The sequence below is a fragment of the Pseudochaenichthys georgianus genome, chromosome 1 (assembly GCF_902827115.2).
Source record: "Pseudochaenichthys georgianus chromosome 1, fPseGeo1.2, whole genome shotgun sequence".
In the NCBI taxonomy this organism is placed as follows: domain Eukaryota; kingdom Metazoa; phylum Chordata; class Actinopteri; order Perciformes; family Channichthyidae; genus Pseudochaenichthys; species Pseudochaenichthys georgianus.
The window spans coordinates 9,490,338-9,515,718 of NC_047503.1; the positions used below are offsets into that span (position 1 = coordinate 9,490,338).

At 41.0% G+C, this 25,381-nt stretch overlaps 1 protein-coding gene across 4 annotated transcripts in view; it reads right to left on the minus strand.

The window, feature by feature from the left end:
* sh3pxd2aa (SH3 and PX domains 2Aa) overlaps positions 1 to 25,381 on the minus strand; it is a 128,078-nt gene that overhangs the window by 64,910 nt on the left and 37,787 nt on the right. For all 4 annotated transcript variants that reach the window (XM_071204191.1, XM_034083098.2, XM_034083013.2 and 1 more), the window contains exons 4-5: positions 18,118 to 18,194; positions 15,547 to 15,638 (exon numbers count right to left, since the gene is read on the minus strand). In XM_071204191.1, coding sequence (XP_071060292.1) covers positions 15,547 to 15,638; positions 18,118 to 18,194 — 169 coding nt within the window. The remainder of the gene's footprint in view (positions 1 to 15,546; positions 15,639 to 18,117; positions 18,195 to 25,381) is intronic.

The following is a 25,381-nucleotide window of genomic DNA, read 5'->3' on the forward strand; positions in this document are numbered from 1 at the left end:
TTTTGAACATTAAAGCATGTCACACTCAAGGCACGAATTAAACTGAAAATAAGCATTATAGGGCCACTCTAACGGTACGTCCACACAGCAGCTTCAGAAGAATCTTCCACCGCTTCCAACGCTTCTCTGCCCATTGACTTTGAATGGGGATGACGTCACTTTGCCTCGCTTTTCGCCGAACTGCATTGTGGGGGAACGAAGCGAAGATTTCCAGGATGTCCAGGATTTCCAGGATTCAAAAGTTGAGCAATGTTCAACTTTTGAAGCTGAGCTGGAAGCGCCAGCCAATCAAACATGTTTATGCAATTCTGACAGTAGAAGCGCGAGCCAATCATACCGCGTGTAAGCATGGAGAACCAGACCGCAGTTCATTTCCTCATATTCCAAACGAGAAATTACGGTAGCAAATCACCCGGTTCTTTACGACCAGAACTATTAACGGGATACAAACCGGAGGAACCAGGCATGGAGGGAGGTGGCAGAGACAGTGGGTGAAACTGGTAGGTTTTCACCTGTTTGGGGAGTTTATATATATATATATTGCTCGCATAAAATCCTCGGGGTTTTTTGCTTTGTATGTCGGGGGTGGGAGATTCATTGCATGCATTGTGCATTGTGTGTGTCTTTCCCTGCTTTTAAAAGCTGCATTTCAGTAAAGTGATGTCATTTTCCAATTAGCAATATGTGTCTTTACTAATCCATTAAGTAGGACGTGATTATGGACGTGCATTAAAAAAGGTAATTGAGATATTTGAACCATCCATCCACTACTACCGCCTCGTTGCGCACACTTCAGTTGACTATGATTAGAAACGTTTTTGTCCGTTGAAAACAGATTTTCCCTTGAATACGTTTCTATGGAAATGTATTGACAAAGTAGATTTGTATGGAACTGTACTATTTAGGAGCCCAGGCTCAGCAGTAAGGAGTGCCGCTGAATTAGAATTATGTTGGTTTTTGGGGGGGAACGAAATTAGGTTGTTAGCTGTGTTAAGCCTCTTAAAGAAAATCACTAGCTTTGATAAAGTTCTCGCTAGACAGAGAAATAAGTGCTTGAACTTGCCATTTGTTTTTGTGGAACTCCATGCCTCTTGCATCCTAAAATAACTTGGATCTGCTTGAAGAGGAGGCAAGATAATAACCTGTTGCATTATACTTTCAAATCTAGCAGTATTATAACGATTAATTTTGGGCAATTATAAATTCCAACTACATTTCTATATATATTAGCTTAGAATACATTTAAAAAAAGAAGAGTCGGATCCATTAGGTAATGGATGAGAATGTTGGTAGATAAAGGGCTAATCAATGTGTTAGTATTAGCATAACAGCTGCAAGTTAATGGCTCTCAATGGCATCCTGCTAGGCTAGCCTGCAAGACCAGTAAACAAACATGTCTCTAGATTATCGCCTTAGCCTCTCATTCGCGCTTCTGTGTCTGGTCCCTGAACTCCACACCACAGTCAGTTCTTTAGCATCGCAATATGCGGACTCCAGCTCTAACCCTCGCCTATAAGACCCTCAAGATCCCCAAATGACTCTCAGCCATGCACTGTAATTAGCCTTCATGGCCATGGCTAAACTCAAAGGGGGCTTTAGCACACCATGGGGTCCAAAGAATCAATTAACCTCAATACCATCCATTACACAAAGTGCAGACGAATGTGCAGTACCCACGTTAACACGTACAGGTTGCAGATATACAAAATAATTGGCGGATAAAGAGCTGTTAACTACATACGAGTGTCCTATCCATGTGAGAAGCATCAAAGCCCTGATTCATTTGAAACAAAAGTGCACATAATGCATTGGAGAGAAACAAACGTTTTATAACATGGAGAAAATCACGGCAAGATTAAAAACAGACACGTTTATTGAAAGATGGCCACCATTGATGCAGGCGATACCAGAACGCTAGTTCTTAATTATCTCATTTATTTTATTTGTTTGTTTTTATTTATTTTGTATTATGTCACTGGTTTATTGTTTTGCTCATATTACAGTCCCAGTTGTGTGGTTCATTTATTAAAGTTAAGAGAAGTGCAGTATTTGAAGTGTGCTGCTCATGGAAATTATTATGACCAATCATCATCAGCTTTATTTAAAGAGACTCTAGGTCAAATTTTTTTTTAAAGACATACCACATTCAAATATAAATAAAAAAAGGCAGTTAGACCAATGTTTGCACAGAGGTGACTGGTATCGTCCAGCACTGAGACACAGATTTGAAAGCAGCATAATGACAGAGTTATGAGAAACATTCAATCGACAGATGAATTTGTACATCAGACCTCTCAAAAGAGCATGGAACGTGTTGACTCGTGCATTACAGAACATTTCACTTGCACTGCACCACCTTGGTTTTCTAAGCAGTATACGCAAACAGTCATTATAAGCAACCTGGAGCTTCCGGAGGCTCGCCTTCTTAAACTTGACCCACAAGGGGGCAGTAGAGAGAGGAGTGCAATAAGCTCTAAAGAGGTTCACTTTAACCTTATCAGAATTTTCTAGCCAACATGTTAGCTTGTGTATATGGGGCATTCTACCGAATTAGTACAAAGTGCAGTCCCACAACAAGAAAAACTATTCTATTCAAACACAAGGCATTACATTAGATAGTGATAAGCTTAATATATACAAAAACATCATGTATAGGGTACTTTCTATTGGGAAGTAGCTGTCCCCAACCCTGACATCTACATTTCATGTTCTGTAAATAACACTTACATTTTTTTTTTTTTTTTAATGGTGTATTTAGAAGATCTTTATGATTGCACTCAAACAGAAGTTGCAATATTTAGATTTATTGTGGGAATCATTTTTTAATAGAAAAACTATACTCAAAAAATACTATACTCATGTCCCCAGTTTTCATGTCACTATCGAAACACAAGGGGTTTTAGTCCAATGGCTGAGCTTGGTTTTTAGCCACACCCCTGCGTGTAACCTTAAGAATTGTCACTACCGAACACATATTATCTTCAATTAAGTCAACTTCTTCGGGGTTTTATGCAAAGTATTAGGTTTTTATGTGTGTAAACCTCTTCAAAAACGTGTATGCTAGCCATGTACTTGCTAGCATTCTTTAATTATGCTGAATTTTAGCTAGAGTCGTCACTACCGAAACAGTCACTACCGAAACAGTCACTACCGAAACAGTCACTACCGAAACATATGGATACGTTTCGGTAACTGACATGATCGTTTCGGTAGTGACAAAATGGAATGGTAAGCAGGTACATCCCACCATTTTGAAATAAATGTGATTTAAAGTCTGAAAATCAGTGTGTTACTTTAAAGGTCTCTTATTATACTATTGTTAGGCATATATTATAGGTCTCAGATATATAAAAAAAACATGTCTGTGAAGTGTTTTGCTCAAAATACCAAACAGATTACCCATTCTAGCCTCACCCCCCTCTATTTCAGCCTGTTACTAAAGTGCTGATTCTGGGTCAGTAGCTTCAAACATTCACACTTCAACATAAGGCATGTTATGAGTTAAGATTAAGCAATAAGGTTGAGGGAATATGATACAACTTTGAGAACAAAATACTGCAGTCACTCCCGAAACACTGGATGTTTTGTTAAAAATAAAGTATATTGAGTTATCAACTACAATGATATGATACTGGTTGGTTTAATGTATGTTCAATTTCAACAATCATCAACTCTGGAATCAATATGATCAGTATTATGCATCTTACAAAGAAAGTTTACATTATGATGTTTATGAATTGTATAAATTGAACTTTGAAATTTGATTACAAATGTAATTGCATTGATTTAATTGCGAAAACCCTCAAGAAATATTTGTTAAAATACTATTTAGAGAAGGGAAGGTAAAACAATGTAATCTAATAATTTGTTAGTACAGTGTAAGTCCTATGTTTCGGTAGTGACCATGTTTGGTAGAGGAAGAACATTCCAATACAGTCTGAAATACGATATAAAAATGTACGGTTCTACATATGTGTAATTTAGATATGGAACTGCAACCTTCATTGCAACCAATGAAGATGTTTCTCTTATAATGTCCAGAAAAGACATGATAAGGTAAAACAATCAATGTTGACACAAAATCTGGCATCCATTCCCCCGACCATTCGTGTCACAAGGTTATAACAGTACAGTTACACATAGAGTGTTTGTTACTTCTGTTTTTATTCAAAACATACTTTTACACCTATGTGAGATTTAACATTTGCTATAATTTTAACAAAAGGTACCTCATAATAACAGCTTAGTAGAGGTACCTGACTAAAGTTTCCTATCAAGCCACCTAGTCACAATTTGGGCTGCAGTAGAGTGTATCTCACGGAGCAAGCATGTGTTTTAGTGTTGAATCCAACTTTTCCTTTGTAAGAGGAAGACAATTGTGTCTTCCTTTGAAATAATTTAAAGGATTTAAAGGAGCCCTTTTCTGCTTTTTGTAGTTTCCCCTTTCCTGTAGTGTGTTATATAGATTTCCGTGCATGTAAATGGTCTGCAAAGGCTAAAAAAGGACACCCCCCCCCCCCCCCCCCCTGCTTGAAAAGCCTTGAATGGACTCCTTTGTTTACTTCTGTAACATAATGACATCACTATGTAACACTTGCGCTTTTATTATCTAGCGCTCCAACACGTTGTACGGATGGGCTAAGGGACGGGACATATCGTAGTGGTTAACCAATCACAACAGAGCCGACCAGCTAACCAATCACAACAGAGCCGACCAGCTAACCAATCAGAGGAGACTGGGCTCTGGTTTCAGACAGAGGGTGAAAAGAGGTGCTGCAGCAGCACCTCTTTTCACCCTCTGTCTGAAACCAAAGCCCATGAGAAAAATAAAAAGCGTTTTGAACATCAAAGCATGGAAACATGTGCAGTAGAGGTAAAAAATACAAACATGAACCTGAAAATGAGCATAACATGTACTATTTGAATATAAGTTTCATGTCATTATCAGTGAAAAAGCTGGACAACCTTCCAATTTCCCAGTACCTCACCCTCACTCAGCTACACAAACACATTATCACCCACTTATTCCTAATTTGCCCAAAAACATGTCTTCACCCCGTCACCAGGGACAGCCCTGCTAATTAGGCAATCCCATAACGAGCCCAAAATCCGACCAACCACACGAGTGCAGGACTTTATCCCAGCAATAATCTGATAATCTTGCAGCATCTCTCTCCTCCAGGCACAAGCCAAGGTCGATCCCTATTGTTATTCATGGTGAGGGTTGTGAGGGGGCATGATGAATGATGATAACATCTCCCCAGTCTCACACTACGGTAGCCTATAGGGGCAGTGTCCAATATTTTCACTGTGGCTGAAATGCCGTATGCGCATATTAATTGGGGAATTTGTCCCCGTTATGGTCTGTAGAAGACAGATAATGCCATTTAGGATGATAGTTATATGATTGCTAAACCACAGGCCCAGACAGATAAAACAAATTACAGCCCACGTCCCCATGCAAATTGACTTGATAAAAATGCAACGTGCTGGGGAAAAAATGCCAAGTAAGGGAGGGAGAAAACCTCTAGCATTGGGGAGGAATTCTATCCAGTGGAAATAGAGCTCATGCAGGAGAAGCAGGGGCCAAAATGGACATACATACAAAAGAGGGACAGAAAAGAGTAATGCTTCAGAATCTGGTCAGACACTGGATGCATTTAGAGAGGAAGGGAAGCTCTTGGGAGGTGTTGGAGCAGACTATAGGATAGGCTGATCTGGAATCAGCAGCTGAGGGCACCAATAACTCCATCTGCAGCTTGTTGTATTGTGAAGCACACCACCATGTGGAGAGCAACCAGCAGGGTTGGGAGGGTTCATATAAAAAAAAGAAATCTGTTACAATTACTAGTTGTAACAACCTTCAGAAAGAGGAAACCAAGATATTTAGTATCAGCAATGTGTCCTGTAGCCTGTACACCAACAATGAAACACATGAGCACATGCTAGTTTAAAAAAGCAGAAATAAAATCTATACTATAATCTGTTTTAGTTGAATACATACAGTTAAGCTCACACACACTATTTTATGAACATAAAGGTTCACCTAATGAATTAAAAAAAGAACACATGACCCAAAGAAAGTGAAACCCATACAGCAGATTCAGGCAGTAGGCGTATATGTTCACACTTAAAGTATTAGAGAACAGAACAGCACAGCTACAGAATCCCCATTCTTCAGAAATATAACAGTATTCTGATTACGTCTTTTGTAATGTCACTGTAAGGGAATACAGATACCGTCTTTTGTATTATGATTATCTAATGTAATCCGTTGTTCCTGGAGAGTTGAGTAAAACACAATGTAGCTTGATGGAGCGCTGGGATTTCAGCAGTGTGATGCACATATCACTGGTTTCCAACCTCTTGTCCTTATTATCCTTAGATACAGCATATCCATATTTTAAAGTAAACTCTTAACCTAACTTAATGTCAGCCATGTGGGAAATCTTTGGTCTCAGTCAACACGATGAAGAACAAAATAGCATTGCATTATATTGCAGCCTCATAGTTCATAAAAGGAATACACGGTTTATTGTGGCAAAAGCTGCCCAATTAAGACTTTCAGTCATTCTCAAATCACCTTACTAAACTTTATTAGGTAATAAGCAAACATTTTGAATTTCAAATTCGGCCCTTTATATGCAAATAAGACTCATTGCAGGGAGCATAGTTCACAGATATCAGTGCTAAAAACCACACACAGGTTCATTGGAATGATTAGTCTACAGAGACGTGGTACCGAAGGCACACCTATAAGCGGGTCACGCCCAGACTGTCCAGTGATCATGGCATATTAGAGCCCAAATAGGATTAGGAGTCTTCCCTCTGCTTTCCAAACTCCTAGCAAACCAATACTGGATAGAGTGGTTAGATATATATACAGTAATGAGAACTCCACTTATATTATGGAAGTAAACAAAGGAGGCATTTCAGGCAGGGTTGCTTTGAAAAAATGAATAGCAAAACATTTGACCCTGGTACATTTTGTGTCCCCTTAGATCCTTAGATAGACTCCTTCTGGTGGCACAAACCCATAGATTGGGAACCACTGACCGAGAGGGTGAACACCAAGAAGAGACTGCTCTGAAGCAGAGCTACACTTGGCAGTCCCCAAGTTTATGAAAGTGCCTAAAATGTCTACATCTGTGCAAAACACGTAACATGTCAGAAAGCTGTAATAACGTCTGTCCTTTGATATCAGGAGAGAAATGTGTCTGTGTTTGTTTGTTCTGCAGATCCTTTCAACGAATGAAAAGCAAACCGAACAAAAACAGTGATGCATCTCAGGGTCCATTGAAAGTACATTAAACATCAAGGGCGCTGGGCTTCAAAAGAGAGCAGCCGATTGCCCATCAGTGACATGAGATCCGAGTCTCATGTTCCACTGAGCTGAAGTACCTGTTTCCTCAGACAGGGGGCGCATGTAGGAGAGAGAGATGAAACTGTGACTGCTTCTTCTAATCACATCATAGTCAGACAATTCAATGTTTCATCGTGGAGTAGGAGAGGTGCTGGCTATTGTCAAAGCATGACTCATGTAATCAAATGTAATGAAGACGGAAACAAATTATATGACGTCACAGCTTGGCATACAAATGTTTACCTAAATGTCAATATATTGCAGTCACTACCTTGTAGATAGTCTTTTGTTGGTAATCTTGGGATGCTTGGTGCAACCTTACTCTTTTTTATCCTCATCTCTCAAGGGACCAACCCAGTCCCCTAAATCTCTTTCCTCATCTTCCAGGAAGTGATGTATTGGACACATTGCATCACTATTGCTGGTACAGCTGTCCTGGCCCCGCTCTCTTCATCACACTCATGTACAGTCTGGCCCTTCCTCGAGCTATGACTGTAGCAAGCTGGACCCCACCTTGACAACACCCTGTGAGTAAGTGAGGGAGCACAAGTGAGTCAGGCACCGCATCAGATGGGTGGGTGGCTAGGTGAATGAGTGCAGCATCCATGTAAGATGACGGCGAGAGAGAACATAAAGCAGATGGGAGCTCCACTGAAATAGCCTGAGAACAACAAAAGAGGCAGCACAAAACAAGCAGGAGCAATTTAGTCGTGGAATAATCGCCTGGCCGTGAACACACACATTTTGAAATATAATTGCGTGAAATGTACAACTGCTCCGTGTCCCGAGCGGTCGATAATGCTCTCACACATACATACACACACAGAACCTCCCGAAGGCCACACGCTTGGCTGACCACTCCTCACCACTCTGACACACGTAAAGTGTTTAACCCCGCAGAGGCCGGTGCGGCGCTGTGCTGTCTCCAGTTAGTGCTATTGATCCTGATGGCTAGGGGAATGGAGCAGCTTATCCATTACAGCTTGGCTAGTCTGTCGCCTGTCTTCTGCTCGCAGCAGACGGAGTGGAACAGACAGATGGCTGCGAGCAGAAAGACAGAAGTGGGAGACTGGGAGGGAAGGAGATGGAGGGAAGTTCTTTATTTAGCACCTTTCACGTGTAGAATGCTTCACCAAAGGCAAGACAGGTTGGACTTGAGCTGTTTTTTTTTTTTATTTAAAGGTGTGCACAGATCTGAGGTCCAAAATGAGATGGTTCCAACATGAAGATGTCCTATAGTTTGAAGCCTGGAGTGAGGAACACTCAACAAACGCCAATTAGCAACCTTTCTGTTGTGTGGAGGCTATTTGTATATAACATTAGAAAGACTGATTGTTATTATTACATTATAAGTGTGGCTGTGACTTTGGAATAAATACACTCAATCACCCCCCCCCCCCCAAGTTTTGATGGGGAGGAACAAAGGGAAAAGTCACATGAGAAAGTGTTTAGCTTATTAGCTTAATATTGATAGTAGCAAGGTCAGATGCAGAGACTGAGAGAATACAAAGAGGTAGTCAGAACAGCACATCGCACCGGCCTTGAGTTGTATGGGAGCTTCACTCCCACGCAAGGCTAGGAAGCAACATTATGGTGTTCCACTATATCTGAAGAAACGTTAGCGAAAACAAATGATGGTGACAGAGTAGGGAGGGACTTCCACAGGCCGGCCGAATGCTGATTGGAAGGTCGTGTTGCCAAGAGACTCCATCTGAGTCTGTGCACCAACCAAAGAGAACCAAGTCTAAACCACGGTATCTCTTCATCTAGTCTTGACCAATCATACATGTGCGGGCAACGCCCTGTGTAATCAAATGTATTGTCGCACGAGGTTCGAGGCTCTTTACAGATTACAGCTTTGCCGCCTGTGATTTCCAAGACGTGACGAGTCCTTGGCCAAGTAATATATATCTTTTGCTCTCTTTACAATAAATAGTTAAACTTAGAAGTTGTCTGTATTTTCTGGAATTCTGAACCCAACAGTTGACACAGGCCTGCAGCTGGTGAGTATTTCAGGATCATTTTGCTAGTTCAGATAAGATGAAACAAAATCATGAAAAATCATCTCCGACACTTCAATATCCATGTATTGGTCCAAACTAACACCTAGATGTAATTGTGAAGATCCCATATTGCAACATATGAGGGGCATTAACGCAATATGGTGTGCATTTCTTTGGATACAAGTTAGCATGGATAGTTCACATCACAACAGTGTATCGCAGCGTCCACACGGCAGCGTGCGTTGAAGCTTGCCGGCGGGCTTGTCTGAAACTCGACCAACAACCAATCACATGAATCTCCTGCCCCCGGACACACAAGCACGCTGTTTGATTGGCTAGAGCTTGTACTGGCATATGATTTGATTGGCGGACGCTTCCGTCGAAGCTTCAAAAGTTGAACATTGATCAACTTTTGAAGCGAGCAACGCGAAGCGACAGAACCACAATGCAGTTCGGCAAAGCGTGACGTCACCCCATTCAAAGTGAATGGGCGGAAGCGTTGAAGCTTCAACGCACACCACCGTGTGGACGGGCCGTGAACGATGGACGGCAGAAATGGTCAAAGCAACACTCACGCAAAAAAGAAAACACCAACAAGTAGAGATGTCCCGATCCGATCACGTGATCGGGGATCGGAGCCGATCACGTGATTTTCAAAAGATCGGGGATCGGGAGAAAAAAAATCGGGGATCGGGATTTTTTTTTTTTTATTTAATGTTACAAAACAAAAATTACCATGTTCACGTCTTAAAGTCATCCTGAGGACTTAGTTTTGGTTTAAAATTACACAACATCATGTATGTGTTGCTTCTTTTGGGCTTGTTTTCAGACCTGGTTGCTTATTTCTCTGAAATCTGGCAACAGAGTGGGCGCAGTGTCTAATAGTAGCAGTAAGCTAACGAGACGCTACGTTCAGCTGGTGACTCGGGAGTCGGGACAGAGAAAATGTCAGGAGTTTGGAAGTATTATAAAATTGAAAGCGAAGGCAGTGTAACAGCCAGATGCAATGTTTGCAAGGCGGAGGTTCCGCGTGGTGGAAAGAACAGAGCTACGTTCAACACGACCAATCTAATACGCTACCTGAGAAACAAACACCAACAACAACACGACGAGTACACAGCGGCCACTCGGGTAACGGCACTGAAACAACCGACACTTTCAGAGACTTTTAAAAGGAAAGAGAAACTGCCCCAGAACAGTGAAAAGGCCAAACAAATAACTAGATAGCTGAATTCATCGCATTGGATGACCAGCCGTTATCTGTTACCTTTTTTTTTTCTTAATGCATTGCATAAAGGTCGGATCGGGAAAAATCGGTATCGGCAAATTGTCAAAATCAAATGATCGGAATCGGATCGGGAGCAAAAAAAGGTGATCGGGACATCCCTACCAACAAGACAAGTTGCACATGGGAAGCTAATGAGCTGCAATTAGGTGCACATTTAATCGTACCAAGCATGTAGGTAAACAACCAGGTTTGATCTAAAAGACAGTCAAGTATTTGATGTTTGTTATTATTCTGCAGCATCCTTCTCCGGGTTTCAAATCACTTTTCTTTCTCCACAGCACTCAAGGACACACACATTTCTAACACACACTCTCCAATCCCCGCTTTAAATCGATGGCCAATGAGCACACTCCCCCGTGATTCATTATCATTTAGTAGATGGGTTATGGGTAGGGAGTGGAAGGAACCCATTGAATGTAGCCGGTCAGATCATGACGTCTTACCAACCATTAACTGAGCAAGCTGTTAGCCCTGAGTAATTTCTTCCCTCTGTAAGACAGAGACACGGCCTGTAGGTATACAAAGAATGTAATCTGAAGATTTCTCGGGCAGAGGTTACCAGCAGCAACCAGCAGAGATGCTTATTATGTTTATTAGGATACTGTGGTAAACAGTAAGATGCACCAAGGTGCAACACCAGCAAGCCAGAGTATTCTCTTGCATCACCATGCATCAAAATGTAATGTTAGAAACAGTTTTTTCTTGTTGAGTACAACTGATGGAAGAAACCCCTTTTTCTAGAGGCTATCAAACTTAACACGAAAACAACACGTTAACGCACACACCTTTTTTGACGGGCGATTAGTGTGCTCACCCTGGGAAATCAGTGAGCGAGGGAACAGTCAGCTTGTGGATGGTGAGCATAAACAAGCCTCCAACGGATACAGTAATGTTCAGATTGAGAGCCCAACCAGATGTTCTCTCGACAAGACCCAAGTTATATCTACTGTCACTGTTAACAAAGTTACGACTGAGTCTTGTTGTAGTCCAATCTTGTTGAAAGTTGCAGTTTTAATCTATTATTTATATATTTATCAAATGTTTCTAATCACTAGTTCTCTGTATGCCATGCTGATAAAGAAACTCATGATGTTGCTCTGACTCGTGGAATTCCTCAAGGGTCAATCCTCAGAACCTTTATTTTTTCTATAAATGCTCTCTTTAGGTCATGGTTCTTTAATATTGGCTCCCAATGTTTAACTGTAACATTCGCAGTGGCCATCGTAATATTGCTCGATAATACGTTATTTTTCAACAACAAAATAATGTCCCAAAATACACATTACAGTTACATAATGGGGCGGCTGTGGCTCAGTGGGTAGAGTGCTGGACTTCGAATCAGGGGGTAGCAAGTTCGAGTCCCACTGCAGTCAGCATGTCGTTGTGTCCCTGAGACACTTCACCCCAAGTTGCTCCTGTGGGGATTGTCCACAGTACTGAACGCATGTAAGTCACTTTGGATAAAAGCATCTACTTTGTTAAAAAGATTTAGGTTTTTTATCATCAACGCTACTGTTACCAAAGTATCCTTGTGCGTCACGACTATGTATCCATATTTTAATACATAGTATTATATTCGTCATAAAGCGGGTGTTAATACATGGCATCTTAGAATAACCAACACAGCCAAGCCAAGTTTAAAATACAACTGTTATACATTCATGTGTGGGTACTGTGGATAGCGTTACATGTATATGTTGGATTTACTGTGTTTCTGAATTTCTTGATGAAATCCTTAAATTCCTTTAGTCACACACCTTACATGAAATATTCCCAATTTGTCTGTGCACTACTGTGTGATTGATACTAGGGATGCCAGCGATTATTCGATTATTCGAATATTCGCTACAGTCTCCATAATCGAATATCATTTTTAAAAATCAATTTTATTTATAATTTTTTTTTTTATTATATATGTTTTTTTTTTTTTTTCTGGCTTAGTTTCAACCAAAATATATATAAATATATATTTGCTAATAATAGTAATAGTATTAATAATTGTAAATGGGTTAGGGTTAGTGTTAGAATAATCAATTATTATTCGCCAGGGCTGCCGAATAATCGATTTTGATCATGGTCAGTTTCTGGCAACCCTAATTGATACATAGGGCTGGCATGTATACACATCATATGTGTATACAACCTCATCTGCCACGACTGTAATCATTTATGCTACAAAATACATAGAGAGAGTCAGTGACAAGAGAGTTGGAGAAGGAAAAGAGAATGATGCATATAGAGAAAAATAATAAAAGGATAGGAAGAGATGAAGGGCATAAGTCAAAAGAGACAGGAAGACAGTAAGAGAGAAATGAGAACACCGGCATGATGGAGAGCTGTATACAGAGCTGTGTACAGAGCTGTGTACAGAGCTGTGTACAGAGGTGTGTACAGAGGTGTGTACAGAGGTGTATACAGAGGTGTGTACAGAGCTGTATATAGAGCTGTGTACAGCGAGGAAACAAAAGATGTTGATAAAAAAATACCCGCATTGGCGTTTGTTTGAATTTATGAGGCCATGTTAGACACCAAGAATTAGAGGAGGAAGGGCGATAGGCAGAGATACCCTATACACTTTGCTGAAAAACACTGGCAGGCAGAGGTCACTAAATCCTGCCTGCTTTGTTCCTTTCCTATCTCCTATCTACCAAGAGGAAAAACTGCAGACTTAGAGTAAAGGAGAAAATATTGAGAAAAGTAATTAAAACACCGAAAAAAGACTATAGCCTAGGTCTAACCAGAGTTCCAGGGCCTCGGGTACAGCTGTCTCTATGCAGTAACACATTACAAATGAATGGTGCGATACTGCTATGAGGTTTGGAGAGGAGAGTGTGTTCTCTAAATAAAAACTACCCAAAGGGGCTATCTCCTGCTATCTCCTGCTTTCGTCCTACCAAAACTCACATCCATCAAAGCCTCTCCATCTCTCAACCCCCCAGTCTGCCCGGCCTTGTTGGAGGTTTTAACAAACTCGAAAAGAGAAAGACCGGATTTGGGAATAGACCGGAAAGTGGGAACAGGAGGAAAGTTAATGAGCTTAGCCACGCTCAAATCATGCTGACTGTCTGGGCCGATGTGTGAAACACTGACAAAAGACGCTAAGACCCACAAAATGACATGCTGCCTACTAACCGACAGGTTAGGGGCAGCCGGCTTAACCGGTGAGCCGTGCTGCTTATTATTATTATCCATCTGTCCATCGAACACACGCACCGCCACTCTGAGTAATACATGCTCTGGATGTGCTGTGGTTGTCATGGTGACGAGCCACATCAGAGCCCTCACCGACGTTGCCCGTGAAGCAACCCAAGGGGGACCCGAACCGCAAAGGCTGCGAGGGGGCCTCCACACGCTGCATCTCACACCGGCTCTCATCCTGTCTCTGTTTAGGAGAAGGCTCGTAAACTGGACATTGAGGCGCGTTCACGCTCAAACCTGTGAGGAATGAGCGGAGGTGTGTGCAGTGCTATTCACACAGTGCGTAATAACAGCCCTAGGCTCATTACGACCGTGTGTAGTAGGCACATCTGGGACAGAGGAAAAACCGTGCTGCCTGCTAACCGACAGGTTAGAAGCAGCCGGTTTAAACGTCAAGCCCTGCTGTTAAGTAACCGACTGGTTGAATACAGCTGGCTTGTGCAGCGAGCCCTGCTGCCTGCCTGCTGACCGACAGGTTAGAAGCAGCCGGCTCAAACGGCGAGCCCAGCTGTCTGTTAACCGAAAAGTTAAAAAACAGCTGGTTATGCACCTCCACACGCAGCGGCTCTCATCATGTCGCCGTTTAGGAGAAAGCTCGTAAACCGGACGTTGAGGCGTGTTCACGCTCAAACCCGCTCGAGGAATGAGCGGAGGTGTGTGTAGGAGGCACATTATGCAGCTTTTTTTTTGTCATCCGGAGGAGAGCTCTCCTGCACCGGGGGAACGGGGAGATCTCATTAGGCGGCTGCCTTTCCGATGATCTCCGGGAGTTCCTGGAGAATACCGCCTATCGACGGCAGATAGGGACCGGGGACCCGGGCTTAGCCCTGTCTCCTCCGTCCGGAGGAGAGGAAGGATGGGGGAACCACATGGTGATCCATGAATGGAGGGGAAGGAGTCGCCTGACTGCTGCCCGCCACTCGGATCCAATAAGTCAAGGGCTTGGTCCACAGAGTAAGACTCCTGGACTAGCCAATCATCCTCGGCCGCAGCAGCGAGAGCTTCCGCTCTCCGCTGTCTACGGGCCAGAGGGAGACGGACACAATGAGTGCACGACACCTGGGGAGTGAGAGCCGCGCGTGCATGCTCCAATCCCAGGCAGGACTCACACCGTGAGCGGCGGTCGTAACTCATAATGTATCCTGTTTGGCATCTTAATAATTGGAACAAAAGCTTTTTAGAAGAGAAGTCTTTGCTTTTTAGCCTGCAGCTCTGAAAAGAGCTTGTGCCTGACAGTGCTTCTGCAACGCAGTGCTGAAGAAAAGTGGGAGCAGACTTTATAATCCTCAAACATCCCAGCTGTGTGCATCTTATGTTAGTGACCCTGTTTCTTTTGTGTTTTGAGCGTCTTGCAGCATTCCGTTTAGGCAGTGCTTTCAGGAAATGCTGCACATGTTTTCTCAAGTTGGTGAAAATGTTTTTTGTTGTGTGTTGGCATATTTTTGTTCCTTTATATGCAAAGTTGTTGCAAGTGGAGCAAGTTTCTCCAAATGTAAGTGTGTTGGGCCGTTGTCGCGTCCTGTTGACCACCGTAGTTTTCTGTGTTTGGCCGTGTAGTGTATTCAGGTGAGTTTAGGTACAGCAATAATGATGGCATAGCTACACATCTCCGATGGTGGATTAGTCTATACATGGAGTATGTGTACATGTGTACTGTGTCTTTGTGTGAGCACAGTGCAGAGTATGACACTCACTCCACAGGGGGGTGGACGTCCTCGGCTTTTGTCTCAAAGAAGCGCAGGACCTCCTCACTCTGAGAGATCTGAGGGGGGAGTCGCACCAGCGCCTAAAGACAGAGACAGATAGAGAACAAGGGGTCAAACATGTTTATAGAAAATGTTTTTGTATTTACAATATATCAAATGTTGTAACCAACAGAGCATTATCACCCAATTCTGCAGTTCCAACTTTACTTTATGGAAACTCAATTAATATTACATCAAGTAAAAAATAAAAATAAACAGTTTTACCCACATTTTCTTTTCAGATGAAATACATTCATAGCATGAAATCAAAAAAGTTTATTCCATCAAAAATCTTTTTCTATAGTCATTTGAAGCAGAATGGCAGAAAGAATAGCTTATATGAGTTATCCAAAAACCTTTTGGCCAAAGACCTCAAATCTTATGGTGAAAATAACTAGAAACGTAATGATAAATATGATTCCAAACAGTGTCAAGGTAAGGATTTAAAGAAGTCAAGAACAGGGGCTTAAATTATAATACATCACCAATACTGTTAGCTTACTAAGAAGTCATAAATACACAGAGAAATGTTCTCTTTTGCATCTCAGAGCCTCCGAAGATATTTTGGCTTTTTTAGGCAAATAATTGTGTCTCAATGTGCAGGAGTACGTATAGTTCCACACATGGTAAAAAGCATCCTCCCACTGCTGTGTGTTCATTAATAAAGGCCCACTGCAGTCAAAGAGAGGATCACATGTCTGACTAACCATCTATATGTAATGATGCATCAGCTCATGCACAGAGCAGAGGTGCTGGACCATAACGACATGTGACAACGTATGTACAGACTTTCCTTTTCAATCACCACGACGACCCAAGCTGCCTTCATATTTCATTTATCAGATCCTTGTTATTATATATAGAGAGAGAAAGGGCCTCGTTGTGGTCGTGATTGAAGAGGCCGTATCTCACAGTGCACCGGACTCAGCATCCTGCAATCTCCACAGAGCCGGTCCTTGGAGAACACGGAGTAATTAGTCGTGTTTGCCTCATAAACAGGATGCAGGAAGTAAACAGTGCGGCACACTGGGTCAAAAACACAGGCTCGCTATAGCAACTGTAGAAATAAGAGTGCTTCAGGTTATTTGGCTAATGAAGAGGCCTTTGTGTGTGCTGAGCTACGGAGCAGGTTCATTTCAGATGTGTGTGATTGCATTTTGGTTTTAAACTTGTTTTGGTTCCAATTACTGAGCCAATTCTGGGGCTAACCTTTTCCTAATGCTTGGCAACAATTCTGCCTCCTAATTGTGTGTATAGAAACAATCTAACATTTGATGTTATGCACCCTCGTCCTAGCAGAGGAAAGGAGGAAGGAAGGAAGGAAGGCCATGGGGAGGGCATGTTGGGATGAATGGATCTGAATCTGGCATAAATCAAATAAAAAAACGAACAAAAGGGAGAACAGGTGACAAGGCGAGTCTCCCTTGAAATAAAGAGTGACAAAAGGCTGCTGCCATTTCCAAGGTGTCTTCGTCCTGTGGGAAGGTGGCGTTCATTTGGAGGAGAATGGTCGTTAGTGAGCGTGACTTTGAAAATAATGGAAGGGCTCAAAGTCTGTCTCATGTAGTGACGGATAAGTTTGATGCACAACGAGGTCGCCCCACTTCTCTGACTGTGGCCCACATGACAACAAACAAGCCCCTTTGACTGTAGGAGGAAAAGATCATAACATGTCCCCACCGAGCCGGGGCTCTCGCACCCTCAGAGAGTGGAAGTGTACGAGCACATTACTGATGCTGTGTCTCAAATCTGATATGGCCTGCACTCAGAGCACTTGCAGTGAACTCTGCCCGTGTAGTGTTGTCTCAATTTAAACAGCAGCTTTGCCCTGACCAGACCAGTAAGCTAGCTAGATAAATGTACACTATAAAAAAAAAAAAAAAATGTCATCAGTATAGCGCTACATTACTTAAAGAGGACATGTTATGCTAATGTTCAGGTTCATATTGGTATTTTGTTCCTCTACTGTGACACGTCTCCATGCTTTAATGTTCAAAAAGCTCTTTATTTTTCTCATCCTGCCTGTGCCGCAGCACCTCTTTTCACCCTCTGTCTGAAACCAGAGCCCAGTCTGCTCTGATTGGTTAGCAGGCTGGCTCTGTTGTGATTGGTCAACTGCTTAGAGATGTGTTGGAAATGTCCCGTCCCTTAGCAAATCACGTCATTTCGTTATGTAGCCAAAATGCCGGTCGTGGAGTGTGAAAAGTGTGTTTCTCACTAAATGTGTGGACCGTTACGAGGGCACCAGTGGGTACTCGTGGTGCGTCATGTCATACTTCACATTGTGACACATGTATGCATTTATATCAGCAAGTGCAAGTACAGATGCATGCAATATGAGACACGGCACCACTCTTAAGATTTCTCAGATACCAAACTCTTTAGTGCGAGTTAAAAGTGTCAACGTCCATGTGCTGTGTTTCGAGCTTGAGGAAGGATCTTTGACCCCTCACAGGCTGAAGGACATTCCCCAGAGTCAGGTGAGGAACTGAAGGATGTTTACAGTAAAGGTCTCTTTACCCTGCAGTAGTCGTCGATGAAACGCAGCCGCTTCATGGCCACGTCTCGCACATGACTCCTCCGGAACAGGATTTTGCCTGAAGGGGAGGAAAAGGAGAAAGGAATCAGGAGGAGGTGAAGGACATGGTGATAACAGAACAGGACAGAAGAGATGGAAAAGGGATGGAAGAATCTGATCGGGTTAACAGGACCTGAGTCACCACTGAAAGGGTTATTTCCGCTGATTGAAAATCATCCGTCTTATTACACAGCAACTTACTCAATAAATCATTAATTTGACACAACATATTGATTTGAACATGATTTTATTGATAGAAGAATTTCTGTTTTGCTCAATCTAAGAAAAAGTCATCCGTTGAACTGAGTCGTAACTTAAAATGACGGCAATGCTGATCAAGGTTGTTATAAATGTCCAAGTCTGTTAAAATGCTATTTTCTAATAACCAGTCTTTACACCCTTTTGTGTTTACTTTCTGTCTGTCTTCTTCTGCTGTTCCTATTAGTGTTTACTTTCTGTCTGTCTTCTTCTGCTGTTCCTATTAGTGTTTACTTTCTGTCTGTCTTCTTCTGCTGTTCCTATTAGTGTTTACTAGCTGTCTGTCTTCTTCTGCTGTTCCTATTAGTGTTTACTTTCTGTCTGTCTTCTTCTGCTGTTCCTATTAGTGTTTACTAGCTGTCTGTCTTCTTCTGCTGTTCCTATTAGTGTTTACTTTCTGTCTGTCTTCTTCTGCTGTTCCTATTAGTGTTTACTAGCTGTCTGTCTTCTTCTGCTGTTCCTATTAGTGTTTACTTTCTGTCTCTCTTATTCTGCTGTTCCTATTAGTGTTTACTTTCTGTCTGTCTTCTTCTGCTGTTCCTATTAGTGTTTACTAGCTGTCTGTCTTCTTCTGCTGTTCCTATTAGTGTTTACTAGCTGTCTGTCTTCTTCTGCTGTTCCTATTAGTGTTTACTTTCTGTCTGTCTTCTTCTGCTGTTCCTATTAGTGTTTACTAGCTGTCTGTCTTCTTCTGCTGTTCCTATTAGTGTTTACTTTCTGTCTGTCTTCTTCTGCTGTTCCTATTAGTGTTTACTTTCTGTCTGTCTTCTTCTGCTGTTCCTATTAGTGTTTACTTTCTGTCTGTCTTCTTCTGCTGTTCCTATTAGTGTTTACTTTCTGTCTGTCTTCTTCTGCTGTTCCTATTAGTGTTTACTTTCTGTCTGTCTTCTTCTGCTGTTTCTATTAGTGTTTACTTTCTGTCTGTCTTCTTCTGCTGTTCCTATTAGTGTTTACTTTCTGTCTGTCTTCTTCTGCTGTTCCTATTAGTGTTTACTTTCTGTCTGTCTTCTTCTGCTGTTTCTATTAGTGTTTACTTTCTGTCTGTCTTCTTCTGCTGTTCCTATTAGTGTTTACTAGCTGTCTGTCTTCTTCTGCTGTTCCTATTAGTGTTTACTTTCTGTCTGTCTTATTCTGCTGTTCCTATTAGTGTTTACTTTCTGTCTGTCTTCTTCTGCTGTTCCTATTAGTGTTTAATTTCTGTCTGTCTTCTTCTGCTGTTCCTATTAGTGTTTACTTTCTGTCTGTCTTCTTCTGCTGTTCCTATTAGTGTGTACTTTCTGTCTGTCTTCTTCTGCTGTTCCTATTAGTGTTTACTTTCTGTCTGTCTTCTTCTGCTGTTCCTATTAGTGTTTACTTTCTGTCTGTCTTCTTCTGCTGTTCCTATTAGTGTTTACTTTCTGTCTGTCTTCTTCTGCTGTTCCTATTAGTGTTTACTTTCTGTCTGTCTTCTTCTGCTGTTCCTATTAGTGTTTAATTTCTGTCTGTCTTCTTCTGCTGTTCCTATTAGTGTTTACTTTCTGTCTGTCTTCTTCTGCTGTTCCTATTAGTGTTTACTTTCTGTCTGTCTTCTTCTGCTGTTCCTATTAGTGTTTACTTTCTGTCTGTCTTCTTCTGCTGTTCCTATTAGTGTTTACTTTCTGTCTGTCTTCTTCTGCTGTTCCTATTAGTGTTTACTTTCTGTCTGTCTTCTTCTGCTGTTCCTATTAGTGTTTACTTTCTGTCTGTCTTCTTCTGCTGTTTCTATTAGTGTTTACTTTCTGTCTGTCTTCTTCTGCTGTTCCTATTAGTGTTTACTTTCTGTCTGTCTTCTTCTGCTGTTCATATTAGTGTTTACTTTCTGTCTGTCTTCTTCTGCTGTTCCTATTAGTGTTTACTTTCTGTCTGTCTTCTTCTGCTGTTCCTATTAGTGTTTACTTTCTGTCTGTCTTCTTCTGCTGTTTCTATTAGTGTTTACTTTCTGTCTGTCTTCTTCTGCTGTTCCTATTAGTGTTTACTTTCTGTCTGTCTTCTTCTGCTGTTCCTATTAGTGTTTACTTTCTGTCTGTCTTCTTCTGCTGTTCCTATTAGTGTTTACTTTCTGTCTGTCTTCTACTGCTGTTCCTATTAGTGTTTACTAGCTGTCTGTCTTCTTCTGCTGTTCCTATTAGTGTTTACTTTCTGTCTGTCTTCTTCTGCTGTTCCTATTAGTGTTTACTAGCTGTCTGTCTTCTTCTGCTGTTCCTATTAGTGTTTACTTTCTGTCTGTCTTCTTCTGCTGTTCCTATTAGTGTTTACTAGCTGTCTGTCTTCTTCTGCTGTTCCTATTAGTGTTTACTTTCTGTCTGTCTTATTCTGCTGTTCCTATTAGTGTTTACTTTCTGTCTGTATTCTTCTGCTGTTCCTATTAGTGTTTAATTTCTGTCTGTCTTCTTCTGCTGTTCCTATTAGTGTTTACTTTCTGTCTGTCTTCTTCTGCTGTTCCTATTAGTGTTTACTTTCTGTCTGTCTTCTTCTGCTGTTCCTATTAGTGTTTACTAGCTGTCTGTCTTCTTCTGCTGTTCCTATTAGTGTTTACTTTCTGTCTGTCTTCTTCTGCTGTTCCTATTAGTGTTTACTAGCTGTCTGTCTTCTTCTGCTGTTCCTATTAGTGTTTACTTTCTGTCTGTCTTCTTCTGCTGTTCCTATTAGTGTTTACTAGCTGTCTGTCTTCTTCTGCTGTTCCTATTAGTGTTTACTTTCTGTCTCTCTTATTCTGCTGTTCCTATTAGTGTTTACTTTCTGTCTGTCTTCTTCTGCTGTTCCTATTAGTGTTTACTAGCTGTCTGTCTTCTTCTGCTGTTCCTATTAGTGTTTACTTTCTGTCTGTCTTCTTCTGCTGTTCCTATTAGTGTTTACTAGCTGTCTGTCTTCTTCTGCTGTTCCTATTAGTGTTTACTTTCTGTCTGTCTTCTTCTGCTGTTCCTATTAGTGTTTACTTTCTGTCTGTCTTCTTCTGCTGTTCCTATTAGTGTTTACTTTCTGTCTGTCTTCTTCTGCTGTTCCTATTAGTGTTTACTTTCTGTCTGTCTTCTTCTGCTGTTCCTATTAGTGTTTACTTTCTGTCTGTCTTCTTCTGCTGTTTCTATTAGTGTTTACTTTCTGTCTGTCTTCTTCTGCTGTTCCTATTAGTGTTTACTTTCTGTCTGTCTTCTTCTGCTGTTCCTATTAGTGTTTACTTTCTGTCTGTCTTCTTCTGCTGTTTCTATTAGTGTTTACTTTCTGTCTGTCTTCTTCTGCTGTTCCTATTAGTGTTTACTAGCTGTCTGTCTTCTTCTGCTGTTCCTATTAGTGTTTACTAGCTGTCTGTCTTCTTCTGCTGTTCCTATTAGTGTTTACTTTCTGTCTGTCTTCTTCTGCTGTTCCTATTAGTGTTTACTAGCTGTCTGTCTTCTTCTGCTGTTCCTATTAGTGTTTACTTTCTGTCTGTCTTATTCTGCTGTTCCTATTAGTGTTTACTTTCTGTCTGTCTTCTTCTGCTGTTCCTATTAGTGTTTACTTTCTGTCTGTCTTCTTCTGCTGTTCCTATTAGTGTTTACTTAGCTGTCTGTCTTCTTCTGCTGTTCCTATTAGTGTTTACTTTCTGTCTGTCTTCTTCTGCTGTTCCTATTAGTGTTTACTAGCTGTCTGTCTTCTTCTGCTGTTCCTATTAGTGTTTACTTTCTGTCTGTCTTCTTCTGCTGTTCCTATTAGTGTTTACTAGCTGTCTGTCTTCTTCTGCTGTTCCTATTAGTGTTTACTTTCTGTCTCGTCTTCTTCTGCTGTTCCTATTAGTGTTTACTTATCTGTCTGTCTTCTTCTGCTGTTCCTATTAGTGTTTACTAGCTGTCTGTCTTCTTCTGCTGTTCCTATTAGTGTTTTACTTTCTGTCTGTCTTCTTCTGCTGTTCCTATTAGTGTTTACTAGCTGTCTGTCTTCTTCTGCTGTTCCTATTAGTGTTTACTTTCTGTCTGTCTTCTTCTGCTGTTCCTATTAGTGTTTACTAGCTGTCTGTCTTCTTCTGCTGTTCCTATTAGTGTTTACTTTCTGTCTGTCTTCTTCTGCTGTTCCTATTAGTGTTTACTTTCTGTCTGTCTTCTTCTGCTGTTCCTATTAGTGTTTACTTTCTGTCTGTCTTCTTCTGCTGTTCCTATTAGTGTTTACTTTCTGTCTGTCTTCTTCTGCTGTTCCTATTAGTGTTTACTTTCTGTCTGTCTTCTTCTGCTGTTCCTATTAGTGTTTACTTTCTGTCTGTCTTCTTCTGCTGTTCCTATTAGTGTTTACTTTCTGTCTGTCTTCTTCTGCTGTTCCTATTAGTGTTTACTTTCTGTCTGTCTTCTTCTGCTGTTCCTATTAGTGTTTACTTTCTGTCTGTCTTCTTCTGCTGTTTCTATTAGTGTTTACTTTCTGTCTGTCTTCTTCTGCTGTTCCTATTAGTGTTTACTAGCTGTCTGTCTTCTTCTGCTGTTCCTATTAGTGTTTACTTCTGTCTGTCTTCTTCTGCTGTTCCTATTAGTGTTTACTTTCTGTCTGTCTTCTTCTGCTGTTCCTATTAGTGTTTACTTTCTGTCTGTCTTCTTCTGCTGTTCCTATTAGTGTTTACTTTCTGTCTGTCTTCTTCTGCTGTTCCTATTAGTGTTTACTTTCTGTCTGTCTTCTTCTGCTGTTCCTATTAGTGTTTACTTTCTGTCTGTCTTCTTCTGCTGTTCCTATTAGTGTTTACTTTCTGTCTGTCTTCTTCTGCTGTTCCTATTAGTGTTTACTTTCTGTCTGTCTTCTTCTGCTGTTCCTATTAGTGTTTACTTTCTGTCTGTCTTCTTCTGCTGTTCCTATTAGTGTTTAATTTCTGTCTGTCTTCTTCTGCTGTTCCTATTAGTGTTTACTTTCTGTCTGTCTTCTCTGCTGTTCCTATTAGTGTTACTTTCTGTCTGTCTTCTTCTGCTGTTCCTATTAGTGTTTACTTTCTGTCTGTCTTCTTCTGCTGTTCCTATTAGTGTTTACTTTCTGTCTGTCTTCTGCTGTTCCTATTAGTGTTTACTTTCTGTCTGTCTTCTTCTGCTGTTCCTATTAGTGTTTACTTTCTGTCTGTCTTCTTCTGCTGTTCCTATTAGTGTTTACTTTCTGTCTGTCTTCTTCTGCTGTTCCTATTAGTGTTTACTTTCTGTCTGTCTTCTTTTGCTGTTCCTATTAGTGTTTACTTTCTGTCTGTCTTCTTCTGCTGTTTCTATTAGTGTTTTACTTTCTGTCTGTCTTCTTCTGCTGTTCCTATTAGTGTTTACTTTCTGTCTGTCTTCTTCTGCTGTTTCATATTAGTGTTTACTTTCTGTCTGTCTTCTTCTGATGTTCCTATTAGTGTTTACTTTCTGTCTGTCTTCTTCTGCTGTTCATATTAGTGTTTACTTTCTGTCTGTCTTCTTCTGCTGTTTCCTATTAGTGTTTACTTTCTGTCTGTCTTCTTCTGCTGTTTCCTATTAGTGTTTACTTTTCTGTCTGTCTTCTTCTGCTGTTCCTATTAGTGTTTACTTTCTGTCTGTCTTCTTCTGCTGTTCCTATTAGTGTTTACTTTCTGTCTGTCTTCTTCTGCTGTTTCCTATTAGTGTTTACTTTCTGTCTGTCTTCTACTGCTGTTCCTATTAGTGTTTACTAGCTGTCTGTCTTCTTCTGCTGTTCCTATTAGTGTTTACTTTCTGTCTGTCTTCTTCTGCTGTTCCTATTAGTGTTTACTAGCTGTCTGTCTTCTTCTGCTGTTCCTATTAGTGTTTACTTTCTGTCTGTCTTTCTTCTGCTGTTCCTATTAGTGTTTACTAGCTGTCTGTCTTCTTCTGCTGTTCCTATTAGTGTTTACTTTCTGTCTGTCTTATTCTGCTGTTCCTATTAGTGTTTACTTTCTGTCTGTATTCTTCTGCTGTTCCTATTAGTGTTTAATTTCTGTCTGTCTTCTTCTGCTGTTCCTATTAGTGTTTACTTTCTGTCTGTCTTCTTCTGCTGTTCCTATTAGTGTTTACTTTCTGTCTGTCTTCTTCTGCTGTTCCTATTAGTGTTTACTTTCTGTCTGTCTGTCTTCTTCTGCTGTTCCTATTAGTGTTTACTTTCTGTCTGTCTTCTTCTGCTGTTCCTATTAGTGTTTACTTTCTGTCTGTCTTCTTTTGCTGTTCCTATTAGTGTTTACTTTCTGTCTGTCTTCTTCTGCTGTTTCTATTAGTGTTTACTTTCTGTCTGTCTTCTTCTGCTGTTCCTATTAGTGTTTACTTTCTGTCTGTCTTCTTCTGCTGTTCCTATTAGTGTTTACTTTCTGTCTGTCTTCTTCTGCTGTTTCTATTAGTGTTTACTTTCTGTCTGTCTTCTTCTGCTGTTCCTATTAGTGTTTACTTTCTGTCTGTCTTCTTCTGCTGTTCCTATTAGTGTTTACTTTCTGTCTGTCTTCTTCTGCTGTTCCTATTAGTGTTTACTTTCTGTCTGTCTTCTTCTGCTGTTCCTATTAGTGTTTACTTTCTGTCTGTCTTCTTCTGCTGTTCCTATTAGTGTTTACTTTCTGTCTGTCTTCTGCTGATCTTAGTCTTTTAACCTCACTTGTTTTCTTGTTCTCTTTTTACTTGTTCAGCCAACGTTTCCTACTCGTCACAAATATGAAACTTAATGGTATTCAATTATGTTTTATGACTGAGGGAAACTGATATGTTTTTGGCCACAGCTGAATCTGATACAACATTTCTGCCAATTGATATGACAGCACATAAGATAAGAGCGTCCTTAGCAGCAGTTTGCTATCAAAAGAGAACAGACCACTGAATATCCAGATTGACCAATCCGAAGCAAGTATTCAACTAAGAGGTGTACTAATCACACATGCATCCCTACAAATACACCAGGTGTGAGGTGTCGCTGAATGTATCCCCCAGCCCAGCAGCAGATGTCAGTAATCTACGCTGGTGGTTCAAAAGCAGCCTCAGCCCC